The sequence below is a fragment of the Astatotilapia calliptera genome, chromosome 9 (genome assembly GCF_900246225.1).
Source record: "Astatotilapia calliptera chromosome 9, fAstCal1.2, whole genome shotgun sequence".
Taxonomy (NCBI): Eukaryota; Metazoa; Chordata; class Actinopteri; order Cichliformes; family Cichlidae; genus Astatotilapia; species Astatotilapia calliptera.
This window is the reverse complement of record NC_039310.1, coordinates 18720410-18739837: the sequence shown is the minus strand read 5'-3', so window position 1 is coordinate 18739837 and position 19428 is coordinate 18720410. Positions and strand designations below refer to the sequence as shown.

Here is a 19428-nt window from a genome sequence, read left to right as displayed (position 1 = left end):
TTTCTGTATAATAAATAAATTAATAAATAAAATGATATACTCGGGGATTTCACTAGGATCTAGGTTGAGTCAATAACGATTTGAATGTTTAGTCTTAATGCAGAGTAAGGGGAAACTAGTGAAATCATCAAAGACTCGCCCGCAATTGGTTAGTTATTTCTCGCAGTGAAATTTACAGCCTGACATCTTTATGAAAAGCCAGCGCTGTGTGCAGCCAAACAAATAAAAACAGGATTGTGAGAAACCGCAGACGACTCTTCTGTCAAGCAACATCATGTAATTTTACGTTCCGACATATGTCGCGCTAGACATATTCACTTTCCCACACAGGGAGCCGCAGGCAGGCAACCTGCGTCTCATGTAGACATCATGTAACCGGAAATTACAGCCAGAAAAATAACCTACACAACTTCGTATTTGCACAGTTGGCATGACAACTCAGACGCAGGAAAATACAGCAACATGTAAACGCAGTAAAATGTGATGTAGCCAGTGGCGGTGTCAAAGTAGCCATATTTGCCAGTATCTAAACAAGAAGTGAAAGTTTTTGTTTTGTTTTGTTTTTTTAATCGTTTCTTACCTTTAGGAATTGGCACAGGGGCTTGAGGAACATCATTGGACAAGACAGAAGTTGCAAACTTGATCGAGGATGAAATCACTAAAACCATGAGGTATTCCATCTCTGCTATAGTGCGTGCTCCAGGTCAGAGAGCTGGGATATTAACTCCCAGCCCGGCAGCAGTGGTCAAGATCAGCCCAGGAGGCTCGTACTATTGGCTCTCGCGATAATACAATTAATAAGGGAGGATTTAGGAAAAAAAATCAACGAGTAGTGTGATTTCTGGTTGGGAGCCTGTAACTATTCTTTTAGCTCTAGGGAGCTGTCGTATAAGTGCTACAATTCAGGGAAATTAAATAGCAACAGGCGTGGTTCCTTAATTGCAGCTGCAGCTTGAGTTCCCGGTAAAGCCTATGAAGTGAGACGGTGCAGAGGAAAAAGATAACGGTATTCATTCACCCCTGGCACAGGGACGTCCTACGCGAAAAGTGTGAGTAAGCGCAGCTGTATTTGAACCCCGCACGCCGTCGGCTGTTAACTGTCCCCTCCCCCCTGAGCACATGGCATCTGGTTGACCAACACTGCTCCCCTTCTGCAGGGAAGTTGAAACAGTTCATTAGTGTAAAAAAAATATATATATAAAAGTCCGTTTCCAGAAATTACTTTCCTTTATAACTATAATAAAAAATAAGTTTTACTTATTTTATTTATTTATTATTTATTATCTCAACTTCTTGTTTTCTTTCTTACTTTCTTGCATATTTCTCACACTTAGACGTTTCAGATGGTCAAAAAACAAAAATAATAATACATTATTAGGATATCATTAGACAAAGAAAACCAGACAAAGCTGTTTGTTTGTTTGTTTGCATCATTATTTCAATATTCAAGGGAAAAAATGCTATACAGACTTATCTGATGCTTATTTTAAATTATTTAACAGTGATTAACCACATTTTTCGGGAGAAAAACACAGAACAATGTCTAAATAACTGACCTCTGTTGAGGTCAGTTATTATGATTCAGTAATAAGAAATAGACTGGCCAAAAACAACATCCACAGGGAGAGTTTCAAAGCCAAAACCACTGTGATTAAAAAGAACACAAAGGCTCATCTCATATTTCCCAAAAGAAAACTCTTGATGATCCCCAAGGCTTTTGAGAAAATATCCCGTGGAGTGAAAAGATAAAAGATTAATTTTTGGGGGGTTTGAGTCCAATTAGATTTGTCATAAAACTAATACCACATTTCATAAAATTAATATGAGAACAATCAGACATGGTGGTAGCAGTGTGGCTGAAGCTGCTTTGCTGCTTGCCATAAGTGATGAAACCAGGAATTCTGCACTCTACCAGAAAAGCAAAATCCTGAAGGAGACTGTTTGGCCATCAGTTTTTTTCCATTAGAGAAATTACAGTATGAGAAAGTTTTTCCTTTTTACTTACTTGAATAGTTAAATAATCCTTATAATTGAGTGTAAATAATTTGGTATTATAGCACAAGCTTGAGTTGAATACATATACGATTAGACATGTAAACTTATACAGTTAGAATGCGCAGCTTATGTGACAGTCCAGCTACGAGTAGGATAAAAGCTCTTCGTCCTTTCTGTCTTGGCAGGCTGCAGGCTCCCTGATGGCAGCACGGACAGCAGCCGGTTGTTGCTGGAATCCCATGCGATCTTCCTGGCTATGGATCATTTCATGTATATGTCCTGTTGGTTGAGTAGACCATCCTCCCAAGGACCAACTGGTCCCATCAAATGCAGATCCTCATCCAGGTGATGATATACAGTAGGGAATCCTGTAACATAATCGAGCCGATCGACATATATGAAGCAGCTATGCAATACTACACATGTTAGAGCTGCTGTATGCCCTCAACAAGAAGAAATGAAGGAGAAAGCAGAAACCAGATGATAAATCTGGCTTTCATTAACTGTCACATTGTATTTGTGTTTCCTTGTGTTTTAGTTGACACTGAAACTAATGCCTTCTGTGATTTGTGTCCCTGGTTCATTATTAAGAGTAACAGACTTGTCCCCCAGCTCAGACCATTTCTTCCTGGTAAACACTTTGCATGGCTGTTGTAATCACTGCCAGAAGATTGTTTTGCTTAATGACATCACCAGAATCGTGGTTTTAAATTTAGAGTGAGAACCTTTATTACTTCTTTCCAGTGAGGCCCTGATAGAACTATAAAATGTAGAGTCATGCCAGAAAGTTGGTATTGGATGTTTGACTTTGATTTCAGCTGTTCTCTTGTTTTTGTTTTTAATTTCTTCTTTTTTGGTAAGTCAGTGTGTAACTGACACTATAGCAAGCACTGGGCAGGCACGCTTGTTGAAATTAGTGTGTCATTAGTGTCATGAGAAAATTACCCCTTTAAATCTTGCTGTCTGTCTTGAATAGAAATACTTTCAACAACAGAGATTCCTCCTATTCGGAAACTCAAACTAACGCAGACCAAGTTATAACAGTAGAACAACCCTTGCTTTTGCACTTTTGCAAAAATTTCAGTCCAATCATTCACAGCCAAAAGAAGGATTAAAGCAATTTGACAGCTCAGCACCAAACATATAACTTATAACAGGGATTTTTGCCCTGTGGGTTTGTGAGGGAACTCTCTGCAGCTGGAAAATAAAAGTGTTTGTGGTGCAAAACCTAATGTTTTATTTTGGAAGCTTGTGACAGGAATATGCTACAACCATTGCTTCAGTTCACTGACTAAATATCCATTAGATATCTGAAAAAGCTAATGTAATGTTCTTTAGATTTGATTACACCCTGACAAAAATGTCCAGAAGTCATACAGGGTATTTCATTTTCTGCCAGAGACAGTAATTGGAAATGTGACATACCATAGAGCTGCAAAAAAAGCAGGAGGCCATCTATAGAGTTTTGTCTGCACTGAAGATTGAAGTAATGACATGTCAAGAGTCCACGGTGGTGGCAGTAGCACTGTTGACAAGTTTAAACATTGGGTATGTGGTGTGGGTGAGAAAATTGCATTTAATTACACAAAAATGGGCAAGTGCAGGGTACAGAAACTGGGAGATGGCTGCGGTGACGGGGGTAATGGCAGAGACGCCATTAGCTCATCGTTGCAACAAGACACACCTGGACCTCATTATCCCCACTCTATCTGCCTGCGTATCAGGGGATACTTGGAGACTTTGGATGGCAACACGGTTAAATACAGCTGTTTATCAACCTTTAAAAGGAATGCCGGCTGTTTGAAAGTTTCCTGCAGCACAGGTGGTGTGTTCTTAAGCCCGCCTTTTAATTTAAGCTCATTTTTGTGGAAAACAAGAACACACAAGCCTCCAGCATTCACTGTCACTTGAAGTGAGTAAAAGGCTAAATAGTGTTGTAGCTCCCTGACGACAGCAGACCATCCTCTATTTTTGGCAGTGTTGTGGAGACAGTGGGTTTAAAAGCGCTGCTTAAATTTAATCAAGCTGCAAGAAGAAACAGATGATTCATTAGGGAGACGGGTCTCAAAGAAGATGCTCAATACTGAACAGAAAACAGCAAAAATGGCTTAAAAAGATGAGAGAAACAGGGACAATTGAAGACAAAACTGCTCATTAACTGGTAACTAACACAAACAATAGTGAGAATAAAATGTAAAGAATAATATATATTACTCATTTAATTCATGTCAGTGCAATAGTTTAGGAAATATATAAACCAGAATATTGACTATCTGTCAGTTGGCCCTGGATTTTGTTCTACTTTGTGCTCTATTTTTAACACAACCCTCTTTTTCTGGTATGGTTTTGCAATTGCACTGGTGAGTCACATATAACAGAAACCCCTAAAGCATTCATGAGAACCCACAACTGCACTGTGATTGTAAAAGAATGGGTTTTATTTTTATCCCAATGCTTTGATCACTTCACAGAAAGTGTAATTACTAGTCCAGATCAATGGAAAGAGTAAAACTCATTTTTCTTACTTCAGCAGGTCATCTTCCCGAGCACCCAGTACGTCACCACGTCATCGCCTGGCTCCTGTGGTCACATTTATGGGATTTTAGGGCTTCCATTGGCCCAGGGTGTGGCTGAGGGATTCCTCGAAGGAAGTGCTAGAAGGTAACACTGCATTTAATCTTAGACCAAAGACCTTTAAATAGCACAGCGTGCACATTTGTTATAGTCACAGAGTCTAGCTGCACAAGGGGAAAGGGTTTAGATATGGATTAATTCCCTCTTTACGTGGATGGCTTTTTATCTACTGAAAACAGGCCACAGCTTACTGTAACCACTTGAGGCAGCAGTTTGTATTTATCAAGTGTATAGTTTCTTGCAATTCTTAAATATATGTGAGTTCTAGTCTTATGAATGTCCATTTCTACTGGACAAGCTGGAGTTTTGAGACACATATAATAAGCTCTTTTTTCCAGACTTTCATTTGAATGTCATCAGTAGGCTGCAAAGTTAGAACCGCAAGGCCTCAAAATGTGTACCAGAAGCGGGTTAAGGAAAAGAAGATTCAACCTTGTAGTAAACCTGCCAATATAGTGCCACCTCATCACTATAAATATGTGTACATACCCTACTAATTTGGTTTTCCAAATGCAGTTTGGAGGACAAGTAATTGTTGCCTTGATTCTGTTCACTGACAGTAGTTGGTTCAGTGCATCTGATATGTGACATCTATATCTCAGTGGTCACAAGGGAAGCTTGGGTGTGTGGTTAAGTTCACAATTTAGAAAGTGTAGAGTAGGATTTTGGTCCTTTTTCCCACAGATTTTAAGATGTCATCAACTACCAAAGGGTTGTGGTTTTGTCATAAATTTTGCGAAATATTAAACAGCCCTGTTTTTACTTGGTTTGCTCATTATGTTTATACTGCTTACTATTGTTCCCACTGTGCTCTAGTCTTTAGATTTCCAGCTTCAATAGTAGGTAGAAGCAGTACGGCACCCTGTGGCTGTTTCAGCAAGACAGTGCCTATCCCCACTGTCCCACTTCTGGATCGGGAGTATAATCAGACACTTCCCTAGCTTTAACATTTAGTACTGATATGTCTCCGATTATATATGCCAACTGCAATCAAGCGTTTGCAATAACTGGCACAAGTGTTTAACATCGCAGTGGAGGAATTTTGGCCACCTTATCTTTCCAGAATTGTTTTAATTTAGTCCCACTAGAGGATTTTTAGCATGAATAGCTTTTTTTAATGTTATGCCAAAGCATCCTAATCAGATTTAAGTTTGAACTTTGACTAGGCCATTCCAAAACCTTAATTTTGTTTTCTTTTTTTAGCCATTTAATGGTGGACTTGCTTATGTTTTTTTTTTTATCATTATTCTGTTGCATAATCCAAGTGTACTTGAGCTTGAAGATTTGAAACGATAACTGGACTTTAGGATTTTCTGGTACAGAGAAGAATTCATGGTTCCAGTTACAGCAGAAGCAGGAGACCATCACACTACCACCACCGTGTTTCACTGCTGGTTTGATATTCTTTTAATGAAATGCTGTGTTAGTTCTACACCCTAACCCTTTTCGTAATCCATGGATGACATTTTTGCCCAGTCTCTTTCTTATTGTTAAATCATGAAAACTTTGACTGATTTTAACTAAAACAAATGAGGCATGCACTTCTTTACAGTATGTTCTGGGTTCTTTTGTGACCTCTTGGATGAGCTGTTGAGGTGATCTTGGAGTAATTTTGGTAGGCTAGCCACTCCTGGGAACCTTCCTCAGTGTTTTCTATTTGTGGATAATGGTTTTCTGACATCTCAAAGCTTTAGAAACATCTTTGTAACCCTTTACAAGCGGATAGATTTCAGTTACTTTGTTTCCCATTTGTTCTTTATTTATTTAGATCAGGGGTGGGGAACTCCAGGCCTCGAGGGCCGGTGTCCTGCAGGTTTTAAATGTGTCCTTGATCCAACACAGCTGATTCAAATGGCTAAATTACCTCCTCGGCATGTCTTGAAGTTCTCCAGAGGCCTGGTAACAAACTAATCATTTGTTCAGGTGTGTTGACCCAGAGTGATATCTGAAACCTGCAGGACACCAGCCCTTGAGGCCTGAAGTTGCCCCACCCCTGATTTAGATCATGGTATGATCTGTTGCTTTTGAGATCTTTCAGCCTACTTCAGTTTCTCAGACAGTTTCTACTCAAGTGATTGAGATTTGACTTTCTCGTGTGACTTTCCACACTTAATTCAGGATTTAACAATGGGGCAATTACTTTTCCACACAGAGTGAGGTAGGTTTGGATAAGAACTGACACTAACATTCAATCATCTTTGTCTGATATTACAATATGTGTGATGATCTGAAACATTAAGTGTGACAGATCTGCAAAGAAATAAGAAATCAAGAAGCAGGCAAATACTTTTTCCACAGCTCTGTATATACATGTATTATAGTGTTGGTCTTAAAAAAATCTCTCTCAATTCTGATGGCAAAAGAGCCAAACGGGACAGGCGGCAAAAAAAAAAAAAAAAAAATCTCTCTAAAACACAAATGTCTGTTTCATTTTTTGACTAGTTTGTCAAAAATCTTTCTTTCTTTTTTTATTTACAAATTAAAACAGCTTCTAAATCTTTTTTGTAAACAAGCTGTTTCTGATACACTTACCTTCATAGGCACGGGCAGTCTAAACTGACTCCAGTCCAGTCTTTCTTATTTCAGTGTAAAAGCAAACAACCATCCCCCATTTCATACTTTACATCTGTTTTCTTCTACCCTTGTGGGTATATAGTGTTTTCTTAGGCTCCATTTGCACAGATGTTGCTTCAGCCATTTGTTTATCACCCTGGGTTTAAAATACAGATACCAGAAATTCCACTCTCTGTATACTGTTGGGAGACAATTGTAGTCACTGCAACACAGAGCAATCTGCGTTCCATTTTATTCTCAGAGCAGAACAGCAAATGTAATGAGAAAACGTGTTTTCTATTCCAGCTTGGGTTTCGCCGATTTATCACAATACTAATAGGATATGCTTATTGCATGCATGACAAATGCTAACAGATGTTAAAATGAATTTTAACATCTTTCAACATCATTAAAAATATGCAGAGTGATTACACCAAGCAGTTCAGTTAATATAAAATAATCAGCCAAACTTGTGAATCGATTACTACTATAATGCTGGCTTGTTGCTAGAGCTGAAGAATAAATTTGTTTCATATCACAGTTATGATTTCTAACAAAGGAAATCACAATCTGCAAATACAGTTTTAAAAGTATAGATTGTTAATACTTCATTCGAATTAATACGGTTATATTTTTGTAATGTTTGACAAATGTTTTTTGATCTGAGTTTGTATTTTTTCATTGCAACGTCAATATTGAACTACAGCTTGACTTCAAAAACCTTTTAATGTTGTAAATCACAAGTCAGGAATACAAATAATTCAGCCCATCTAGTTTCCCGAACCGACACGTCTGCTTAACCCACCACTGTTGTAGTATATTAAATATGTTTGACTCACAGATGTTTATTTTTTGTGTAACCAATTGTGTCATTTTTAAGTATATGTATTGCAAAATATTACACAGTTATCGAAAGCAAATGTGTTTAATTATAATGAAGTTTCAGATGTTTTGCACAACACATTGTTGTTTTTCCAGAATGTTTTTCACAGTCTGGAACATGTCAGGCATCAAAATTGCCGCACCGACATCAGTGAGGTCATTCTGTGTGGTCTGAATATGTAATTCCTAACAAATGTGGAATGTTCCTTGGAAACATGATAGCTTATAGCAGTAACAGCAGTAACAACTCCAGTAAATTCTGAAATGTGTGCTCTTTTACAGTACATGTCAAAGGAGAGTGATTTTTTTCTAAGGAAGTCTTCTAAATCCTTGTTAAATTGAATTTGCAACAATAAAGGGATTGCTCCTCACAACAGATAGTAAAGTTCCCAGTGGTGTTGATTGAAATGTGGGGTCACAAAGAGTTCAAAGGTGACAGTTTTACACCTGGTGGTAATATTTGTAACAAGCTGTGGTGAAATGTTAGCTGTGTGTGTTACCATTTTTGCAGGCATCTACATAGCGCTACATTGTTAATCTCAAAAAACTGTTCCAGGGTAAGTTTAAGTACAGAATTACAGTTGTCAGAAAAATAGATTATATTTAGTTATGTTAGTGAGGTTATGTACTTAAAAAGTTAGGTACACACTCTCTGTTTCCATAGGAATTAACAGGGTAATTAGCAGCCGTGTGCTGCTAATCAAATATACCTCATTAATTTGATGATGACCAAGTATGAGGACATCTATAAAAGCAGATGTTTTGTCAGTTTGCTGGTCTGGAGCATTCAGGTGTGTGCCACAATCTTCCAAAGACTAGACATCCCAGTAAATCCATGTCAAGTTCAGACTGTACAATACTCCGAAAAACTGCAGAGCTACACGTTGGACTCTACAGGCCTCAGTTAGCATATTAAATGTAAAAGTTCATTAAGCACAATTGGAGAAAGACTAAACAAATATGGTTTATCTGGAAGGGTTGCCAGAAGAAAGCCTCCACTCTCTAAAAATTACATGTCTTTGGAAAGTTGCTTTTGAACAAAGCTAAACACTGGAACAATTTGGAGATGTTTGATGCACACTGCCACATTTGGTGAAAACCAAACACAGCTCATACCAACTGTCACCTTAAAGTCACTAAAGTGACCATGAACTCCTCTGTATACCAAAGTATTCTAGAATAAAATGTGAGGTCATCTGTTTAACACCTAAAGCTTGGCCAAAACTGAGTTATGCAACATGACAATGATAGCCAAGAAAGCAACAAATCTACAGAATTACTAAAAAAGAAAAGAATCAAGGTGTTGCCCAGTAAATAGCCCAGTAAAGGTCCAGACCTTAACCTAATTAACATGCCAGTACCATAAGAGCTGTACATAAACAAATGTCTGTAAAGTTCAATGAACTGAAGCAACACTGTAAAGAAGAGTGGGTCAAAATTTCTCCACAACAATGTGAGAGACTAATGAAGTCAAATAATCGTGCAGTCACAGTGTCTCTGTAGTGTATTGGTTTATACATCTGCCAAACCAATGAAGGATTCCTGATCCCTGATTCTTGTAGCAATCCCTTATGAACAGGAGACCAGCTAATAGTAGCTATACTGTATATGTATTTGTGTTAGAATGCTAAAGTTAGCATTCTAATATACAAAGACTGACTTGGCTTGTTTACACTGGATTATACTGAGCTGCCATAGTGATGCCCCTGTAATATGGTGGACTAGTATTGCCTATATTTACTCATCTCCATCTTTGCTGTGGGTATTGGGCACTAGTTTGGGAGGTTTTTGTGTGTCACAATTGCTGTGAACAAGTGGTTGTTATGGGGTTGGATTCATTGAAGGCAGTTTATTTGATTGTACTGATACTCTGGTCTATTTATACCCAATACAATGCTGTGATATTTTGTTTCTCTGTGCCTACTATGTGACACAGCCTAAAGGCAGAGTTGGTTTACTGAGGCTAGAGTGATTATCAGCCCTTTACTTACAGGGCGTTGGGTCTTGGAGGACAACTGTTGTTTCCTGTTAAAGTTGTCACCATAGTGAAGTGTGGCATAGCTTGAACTGTGTGTTGTATCCCTTTTGCAAGTGGGACACTGGACTATTTTGTCCCTTCACTTTTATGATCAGTGTACTAATAAATTATCTTTTAGAATTTTATTGGTTGTCATCTTTTGCCCACGGCTGAGAAGGTTGGTCAGATCTAGAATCTGTGTGTGTGTTACAGCCCTTTCATAAACCCTTTAATAAAAGAATGGATGTCACTTGAAGCCTAGAAGAGCTAGGCTTACTTGCACATACAGAAAATGTGACTTGCTCTATCATAGACATCGCCCGTCCACAACAATCTGACCATCTATCCACCTCAGTACTACTGCAAATATAACCACTGCCATACCTATGTCATGAGAAGAATTTTATTTGATGATCAGAAAAAAAGGAAAAAATGGCATGAAGTGTTATTTTTAATCACATCCTCCCTCCTCCACGTGCACTCCTCCACACTATTTTCCAACCACAGCTTAATTATCTGTACCACTCAGAGAAGTAGGACATCATGTATTCCGGAAAATATTGCCATATAACATGAAAACCATCTGCACCACAAAAATAGCTGAAACTTGATATTTGCCATGATTCACACATATCCTTAAGTATAATACAAACCCTATATATAAGAGAAATTTGCCCTTAAATAGTTACCTTATAAGGAAGCTCTTAATATAACTTAGTAATGATAATTTTCATAAACACCAGGCTCATCAAAAGATACGAGTATTTTCACAGCAGATAATTTTTCCATTGAATAAATGTCATAACAAAAGGTGCTGTTGTTGAAAAGGCTGTTGTAAATGAGAATTACTTGGACTTATCCAATGAAGGTTTGCAGCTTATTTCAGAAGGGAGAAAATGAATAGTTTTCGTTTCCCTCTTCATTCTGCACCTCAGATCAGGTTTTTCCATTAAAAATTCAACATTCAGAAACATTAACAAAGATGTTTTAAGGAAACCGATGAAAGACTAGATGAAGGTGGTTACCAAGCACAGTGCCTTTACATAACCGTTTACAAGGTCTGAGCATTGTTATTAAACATATTGAAATGACTACAACAAAGAAGTTCATTCATAGTACTAAAGTTGAACTTTTTCACTATCAGTGGTTGTTAATGGTCAGTTTCTACTCATTTTAGTATTGAAATCAAAAGAACATCACACATCACGGTTCTTTTTATTTTTTATTGATGTTTTTCCATGGACTATTTGCACAATCTAAGCGTAGCTCATTTCCATTCATTGCGTGACTAAACAGTTTATCAGTTTACAGTAATAGTGCAAAAGTAGAAGAATAAGGACTCTAACTGTTTTTGTTATATAACTGACTGAAAATAGCAAAGTTCCCTTTTTTAAGATCACATTCTGGCTGAATTTTTTGGCGTTTAAACACAATCAAAGAGCCTTCAGAGGATCTAGCACCAGCATCTTATACTACTACTGTATTATAAGAAAAGGAAAGGCCCATGCTAGTGGCGAGAATGGGATTGGATTTTATTTCAACTGAGTATTATCTTAACCAACTGTATGCAAAGAAAAAAAAACAGACTTCATAAAAGACATCTATTAAGTTTTTATTTAGGTTTCGCATAATTAAGGGGTTTAAAAAATTATGTTTATAAAGAGAGAAATATATCCACTTATGGCTATTCTAAAAACAAGTGTCAATACATTAAAGGCAGAATAAAACACTCTGGACACCAAAAAAAAATGTAAGTTTACACCAGTAATATTATCTCTTCCAACTGGCAGTATATAGTACTTTTACAAAAATAAAAGCTTAAGTATTAATATGTAAAAATGGCTTATGATGGAGGCTAATTTTTCAGGTTTGTAAAGTCACAGATTACACAGTCATGGTGAAAAAAATATTTCACAAAGAATGTTTGACACATAACGCCTTTGCTACAATACTTTATACCACCCCTAATCACACCGATTGCCACAATTAATATGTATTATAATTTTAAATTGAAGTATGGTGAAAGAGTACCAATGTTCATTTTCTGCAAAATATTACTCTATTGTACTGGAAACTACAATATTGTGATACATGTAAAACTGTCATATAGGATGTTAATGTAAAAGGTAAACATAATCAAAATTAAATGTAATATAAAAGAAAATGGAAGCAATATATGGATATTAAAATCATATAATGTACAAAATGATTTAAGAAAACAAACCAGTGAACGCTTTATGTTCATAGTATCAGGTGCAGGTGTGTAACGTCCAGAGCCAGTAGTGACCAACACTGTAATACAGTAGTAGCATGCATTTCAACCTGAGTTTATCAAAAAAATATACAATGTCATCAGATACTAATAACATTAGCAAGTATTTATATCGTTCATCTGGGCTGCTTATTCTTAAATGAATATCTAGCTCCCTCTAGTGGGGAAGACAAGAACAGTATGTCAAGCTTATAGCACATCCTTTCTACTTCCCACCCACCCTTTCCTTTAAAAAAAAAAAACTGTGGAAAAAAATATTTTATGGTATTATAACTTCTGTTCACAGACAAGTACAGTCATAGCTCACAGACACACAAACACTTGTTCAAAGCAGTGCGCACAGACATCGCTATGTGTGGCAAATGACCAAAACATAAAGCAATAAAAAACAGGGCACTGGATATCAGAACTACAGATAACTGAATTAAACGAGTTCCTTAGTTCTCACACAGTAGATACAAGCAGAGTAGATTAAGTAAATTAGTATCTTTACTTGTAATGTGACCAAATTGCATATGAGGGTTTCATACTAATCATATTAACACCAAACCATTTTTTCCTACACCACTGTGCTCCGTTTTTGTTTCCTTGTATATAAATGTATCTTTACCCTAAACGTTATTTTGCAGTAATAGCAAAGTTTTTTCGGGGTTCCAGATTGACTTAATGGTCACAATGTAAAACACACAGCAAAAAATATATTAAAAAAAAAACATTTCCTTTAAATAATTACAAGATAATAATTATAATAATGAAATCTTCATGAACACTGGCTAAACTAAAACTGCATTTTGCACTTTCAGCCCAATGACATGATTTTGCAACAAACCTGAGCAGCTAAGACTAAAACAAACCTTCTATTTCTTTGTTCATGCAAAGTGTTGACGTTGAGGTACCATTTGGTACTTTCTTTAAACTATTCCTTTGAAGGCTGTTCGATGTTAGGGCATTTGGGACTAATCATCATGGCTTTGAGGCCTCGTTCTTCTTGCAGAGGTACAAGGAAATGCGGTTTGGCTCCTAGTTAGTTGACTCAAAGAACATGAAATCCTGTATGCAAAATAAGGAAAAAGAAAGCGTTCATAAAAATGTTTAAAAATGTAACGATGTAATGCTTAATCGTCTGTTAAAATGCATCAGCCAAAGCATATATAAAATTTGTACTGCCAATTTTCTAGAAAAGTAAAAACATATTGAAAGAATTTAGCAAACTCTGTTTTCTATTAGTTGAAATTCAGGTGATTCTAAACCACATTTCCCACTAAATGAGGGCAAAGTTACACATTAAGTCAGTCGGTCAGCTGCTGGTTGACTGTGTTGAAAATTACACCTAATCTGCAGCTCAAGAACTCTAAAATTATATCCTTTACAAAGCCTTAACATGACAGGTTAATACATCATATAATCATTTTGATTAAAAGGTAAGTGAAGGTTGAACTTACAATGAGAAAACATGCGCCGATCATCACAGCCTTGATTTTCACATCCAGATCCATGGGAAACTGGATACCAAAGTTGTCTGAATCTGTGAATGCCTCCCTAAGAAGCCCTGTCCACTGCTTACTGATTTTCCCAATCTTGCTGACTTCATCGATTGTTAAAATCTGTGGAAAAAGTTGCATAAGAAAACAGATTGTGCACATGTGTTGCATTAGCGTAAAGGTCATTCCCTGGACTTGTTTGGTTTTACTGGAACAGGATCATCGAACAGCTCATAATTCGATTTTGTTTTTTGCCCGCTGCCACTGAAATCTGAGATTTGTACGCTCCATAATGAGTTCAAAGCAGCTAGGGGATGGTAATATCATGCTTCAGTTACCCTTTCTTTGGATCTGGCAAAAGGCCTGTATCACTGACCCAAATCCCCTTCACAGCTCAATCTAATAAAACTAGCTGAGCCATGGAACAAAGCCTACACTATGCCACACAAGAGCATGCCCTGTGCAGTGGCTTCATTCAAGCCATGGGCTTGTGTTACTGGAAACACATTTCTCGCTTCAGAGCACGAGGAGGCTTCCTTTAAAAAAATAATGTCCAGTGGGTGTGAATGTAACCATGTCATGTTGTGTTTTCACAAATTTCACAGATTTCTCTGTGTTTGGGTAAACCCACCTCAAAGTCAACATCTGGAAGGCAGCTCCATCCGCAGAAAGGCCCATGAATTTTCAGTACAGGTTCGTTGTGTTCGTTAGCAACAATAAATTTAGGGGAGAAGGGATGCCACTGTTGTATCACATAGCCCACTGTGTTGCCGGGGGGAGCCTGCACCTCCAGCTGAATGAAGCGTTATTAAAGAACAGTTTCATTTCTAGTCAGCTTTTAAAAAATACATGTAAAAATCACAGATGTGGTGCAAGGTGTAAACAATGAGTGATTTGGTGATCAAAGGGAAATACTGTAATTTAACATATACAAAGAGGATGTCTCTAAACGTAGTTACTCTCACCTCTTGTAGACAACAAGGGAAGAAGCATGACATGCACTTAAGTGGTCTGGTGACAGTGATGATTTCTTGTCCAAAATTGTCAAGGATGTGGATGGTGAAGGAGCGCAGGGGACCGCAACACTGTCGACTCAGACAGTCGTTCTCCTCGACAGCGTAGAAGACGTTCTGGCCCATGACATTACGAACTTCATACTTATTATTGCTTTCAAAACCAATAAGAGCTGCATGGATTTAAAAAAAAAAAAAAAAAACACTGAACAACTGTCGCTAAAGACATCCTTAAAATATGCATGTAGTAAACTATTTACGTACTATACCTTCAATCAACTCAACTTTCTGTTTGATGAGCAGCTGATCTACCTAGAAAACCACATAAGCAATGTTATTTTTTTATGTAACACTTGAGAGGAGCAGCTGTTGGTGGCGTAGTGTTATATATGCTGGCATAAACATAAATAACAGGTGCTGTATTATTTCTCCCTCTCCTCACTGCCACCCAGTCACAGGAAACAGCCCCCCCTCCCTGAGCCTGGTTCCAGGGGCGGATCTACTGTGGTGGCCTGGGGTGGCATGTGCCACCCTAAAATAATCTTTTCCCACCTCTAGTACCACCCAAGATTTGCATATGACAGTTGTTTATTAAAATAATCTATCATTAACACTTTGAGCCTAGCTTCAATTAGCACTGAATATCAATTCTAAAATGAAATATACTGTATAATCCCCCCCCCCCCTCATTAAAAATGGTTCAGCCCCTAAACCAAAATGGCTTTGTTTCTTGTTGTCAGAAGCAACCCACGGCACATTTTTGACGTTTTGTGTAAATTTAGGCGTGTAACAATTTGATTATTTGCTTAGGGTGCTGCCCCCGCGACCTGGCCCCGGACAAAGCGGATGAAGATGGATGGATGGATGGACAATTTGATTATTTCTAATAAGAAGAGTGAAGAAATTTCTAACTGATCCATGTCATGTTGTGTACTTTTCTGGATTGTATACTTATTGGTCTAAGAAAGATACAGATTATGTTTATATGAAACATGTGTATACTTACTGCATTTAATGTATTTATCCATATATAGTACATATTATAGAAGGTAACACCTGCATATGTGTAAAGAAATGGCTTTGATTTTGCCACCTAATCTGATTTCCATGCCACCCTCATGCAACTCTAAGAAAACGTTTCTACATCTGACCCTGCCTGGTTCTGCCAGAGGTTTCTTCCTATTAAAAGGAGTTTTTCTTCCTGCTGTTGCCAGGTGATTGTTTATAGGGGGTTGTGTTATTTTGGGGGAGTTCTCTTCACTATTTTAGGGTTTTTACTTTACTATTAAATTGCCTTGACTCAACTGTTGATGTGATTTGGCACTATAAAAATAACAGTGAAACAGTTCGTTTCACTGTTATTTTTATAGTTCATTGTTTTAATGAGTAGCCCTGGATCTCAGATAGAAATAATCAATAGAATAGAAGAATTATAGCCCTGGATCAATACATTCCCCCCGAATTATGATAACTCTTATCAAAAATGGTAGTAGGGTATTTTTCTCCCCTCTTTGGGTCATTCAAGCAGCAGATAAACTTCAAATCACTTGGCACACACTCATTTTATGAGAGCGAGGCCAGAAGAGACAGAGGGAGCGTTCCCATTACTGTGTTTGTCACTTTTGGCCTCTGGTGGTAACTAAGCTGGAACGTAAGAAGCTTTTTCTAAAACAAAAAAAGGATGAAGGCAATGAGGCGCAGGCGAGGCCAGAGGGATCAGAGAAAAGAGTTGTTGCTATGGCAGCAGAGTAAGGATGTGAGAGCCACTGCCTCATCTACAAACTTTTGCTAGCCAGTTAATCTAGACAAGTTTTGTCACTGTTCAAATTTGTCAAACTTTAAATGGAGCTCTAGAAGCTGAGCAAAGCAGTGGGAACAAACAGTCTAGCATATGAGTACCAATCTATCTCTGATGACTTGATTTTTTTTTGTTCTGAAAGACAGCCTTTGATTGGATCAGAACAGCCTGGTCTCACATCTTTTACTAATTATAACAACTTACCCTCTGGAATAAACACATGCAGAGCATCTCACTTTATTTTAAGTGGATCAATATACTTTTACCATGGACTTCATTATGTTCTTCTCAACTTTAATGAATGGACCTAAAGCTGCAAGGAATGAAGAAAAAGACTGGTGGCTTCAACTAACTAGCAACTCTTTCCAACAGAGCTTATTCACAGGGCAGATGTTGACTTATCACAGCAAGCAAAAGTGTCACTATTAACAACAAGTGTAACAAGTGTAGCTTGCACAGAATTCAGTCACTTTTTCTTTAATTTTTCACACTCTCCTACTGTGACATGTCTGAATGCCTGTGTGAACATCAGTGGTGATCATTATATGTAGGGTTGTTAGTTACGTCAGTTTGGTTAAGCATTCAATTTAAGCTATTTAATTTAGAGGAAATATTGTCAATGCTACACAGCATTTTAATCTATGTAGTCACAAAGGATGAGTAAGTCAGGGTATGTTTCCATAGTTTTCACTGCTATGTGATTTTCTGCTGTGTCAGGTGGCTATTTAATATTAGGAACCAGAAGGAAGGTAATATTGCTCATTATGTCTGGCCTTGAGCATCAATTTAGACTTTTGGCTATGCAGATTGCTCCATTTAGAGTCACTTGTACTTTACCAACCTGCGTCAGGTACTCTAATCCTGGGGGACAGCCTGGTATTCCCGGGCTGGGCACAGCATACATGTTCATACCGTCCAGAGGGAGTTGATGAGACCTGTTGATGAAAAGTGTTTAAAACTGAGAAATGGCGCCATCTTCTGCTTATGTATAATCACAGTCGTGAACAAATGCTGCTAAACCGAAGCAAATGGACAACGATCCGTATATTTTCGACATCTATCTAGTATTTTGAGGTCGATAGAAGAGCCTGGGGGCATCGTTGTGCTCTCTAAGGTCCAGTATATGCTTTTTGTTAACCAACAGCGATGTAGTTATAGTCCAGAGCGTGGGGGGAGCGGCTGCAGACCTACATGGTGGGCGACACAGACATTCTTGGTTGGTTCTGGAAGTGACGAGCTTCTGACGGGGAGACACCAGCTGGAGAAATCCTCTTAGTCCGTTTGTTTACACATAAGACTGCGGGCCTAAAGCCCGTGTGAGCCACACTAACCGTATTCAAGCAAGCAGATCGAGTCAGCGCAGATTTATGTGACCGATCGCGTTAAATATGTTTACTACCCGTGAATGTTTCGTCAGCTGGTGCAGAGAGCGCACCCCGATCTGCCTACTTTGGGATTCAGACAGAGCCAGTCGTTCAAAGCGACGCGCTACAATCAACACGAAAGTGTCTCTACACGCCCTCCGCAGTGCTAACTAGACGCGAGACACCCAGATGTTACAAGAGGGACAAAAAATACTCACCGATTTTAACCTGCTACTTAAAATAATAACGGGCCACTCCGGAACCAAACCAATGGAATAAAACTCGAATCTCATTGGTCGACGTGGTTGTACTTCCCATCTTCATGCACCAATGGCGATATGAGAGTATAGAAATGAACTCAGCAGAAGCAAATAGATTTGAGTAGAACTGAACAAAATAGAGCAAAATAAAAAAAGGAATAACTTGCACGATTAGAGCGTTTGCATTACACAAAAGCAAAAGCAAACCAAAAATAGATAAGTATAATTGAAAAAGCAAACATTAATAATTAATGCTATTTAATTTATTCATTCATTAAGCACACGTTAGCAGCATATCGGTTTTCCTGGTATTTTCTTTTTCCATCCTCTTGATGTCACCATAAATACGAGGAAACGCAACTCTGTGAAACGGTTTCAAGTATATCCTGTTACCTGTGCATCTTGTTGTGGATTTTACAAAGCAGTCTACAATAAATTCGAGCAGTTAGGTTATTTACACCAATATTAATGGTGCCTTCATAGAAAGCAACCCTTGCCATGTATGGTAATCACATCGCATATGTGTGCTTTTGAACTGCCTGCTGATAACAAGCCGATAGTTTCTTCCGTCTTTAGCAAAACGCAAAAAGCAATCCCCCCCCCCCCCCCCCCCCCCCCAGATGTAAATATTTGATTTGTAAGAGTAACATGACAGTTTTCTACTTTGCCTCAATCCATATTATATTTAAAAAAAAAAAATACAACAGCCTTTCCGGATCTTGGTCATATATGTTAATTTATTTGCATCGTAAAGGTCAAACTTTTTTTGAATGCAGACAAAATATAATCAGTCACAACAGTTTATCAGACCTGATCTCACACAGTGATTTCTACTACAGAACGTTTTTTTTTTTTTTTTTTACAATCCCTTGTTTATGTGCTTTGATTAAGCTCTCAGATGTTATTTTTGTGTCTTCCTGTGTTTTAGTGCTATGATGCAATTGTTGTTTGATAATAAAGTTAATAGTGCAATGTCCAGAGGACTTTCAGATGTTAAGACCATATGCTGCCTCCTAAGCATGGATGGCATTTATTAAGATTGTTTCCTTAAGGGTAAGTACCCTGCAGTATATCTGGCTTTAAACTCACTCATTTGGCATTAATACCCTGATTATCTGTCTTTGGCTTAACTCCTTCTATTTTGAAAAACATTTTTTTT

General features: G+C 37.8%; 2 protein-coding genes and 1 long non-coding RNA gene across 5 annotated transcripts in view; 1 reads left to right on the top strand and 2 right to left on the bottom strand.

Annotated features, from left to right (window-relative positions):
• Nucleotides 1-1030, bottom strand: part of plod2 (procollagen-lysine, 2-oxoglutarate 5-dioxygenase 2) — a 36713-nt gene extending 35683 nt beyond the window's left edge. Inside the window, exon 1 of one of the 2 annotated variants that reach the window (XM_026179688.1) lies at nucleotides 581-1030. In XM_026179688.1, the coding sequence (XP_026035473.1) occupies nucleotides 581-680 (100 nt within the window). In that variant the 5' untranslated portion in view covers nucleotides 681-1030. The remainder of the gene's footprint in view (nucleotides 1-580) is intronic. The other variant, XM_026179687.1, reaches the window with a different exon arrangement.
• On the top strand, nucleotides 1001-17548 carry LOC113029079 (uncharacterized). Its single transcript, XR_003273338.1, has 4 exons — nucleotides 1001-1049; nucleotides 2181-2340; nucleotides 4529-4656; nucleotides 15658-17548. It is a non-coding gene; the product is annotated as an uncharacterized LOC113029079 (long non-coding RNA).
• LOC113029077 (phospholipid scramblase 1) lies at nucleotides 11291-18298 on the bottom strand. 2 transcript variants are annotated; one of them, XM_026179690.1, is made up of 7 exons: nucleotides 18228-18298; nucleotides 17487-17580; nucleotides 15117-15159; nucleotides 14800-15020; nucleotides 14466-14627; nucleotides 13796-13957; nucleotides 11291-13403 (listed from the first exon to the last, which is right to left on the bottom strand). In XM_026179690.1, exons 2-7 carry the CDS (start codon nucleotides 17553-17555, stop codon nucleotides 13374-13376), a joined length of 687 nt encoding a protein of 228 aa, XP_026035475.1. In that variant the 5' UTR covers nucleotides 17556-17580; nucleotides 18228-18298; the 3' UTR covers nucleotides 11291-13373. The 2 variants fall into 2 exon arrangements, with proteins under 2 accessions (XP_026035475.1, XP_026035474.1); XM_026179689.1 differs by lacking the exon at nucleotides 18228-18298 and adding an exon at nucleotides 17837-18206.
• Nucleotides 18299-19428: the final 1130 nt, after the last annotated feature.

Excerpts from the sequence above, each read along its gene's own strand:
- LOC113029077 (XM_026179689.1), bottom strand. The coding sequence starts at position 17,856 with ATGTCTGTGTCGCCCACCAT. Across the intron at positions 15,021-15,116 it reads GAAAGTTGAGTTGATTGAAG|CTCTTATTGGTTTTGAAAGC; the intron begins GTATAGTACGTA and ends AAATCCATGCAG. Across the intron at positions 14,628-14,799 it reads TCCCTTGTTGTCTACAAGAG|CTGGAGGTGCAGGCTCCCCC; the intron begins GTGAGAGTAACT and ends CGCTTCATTCAG.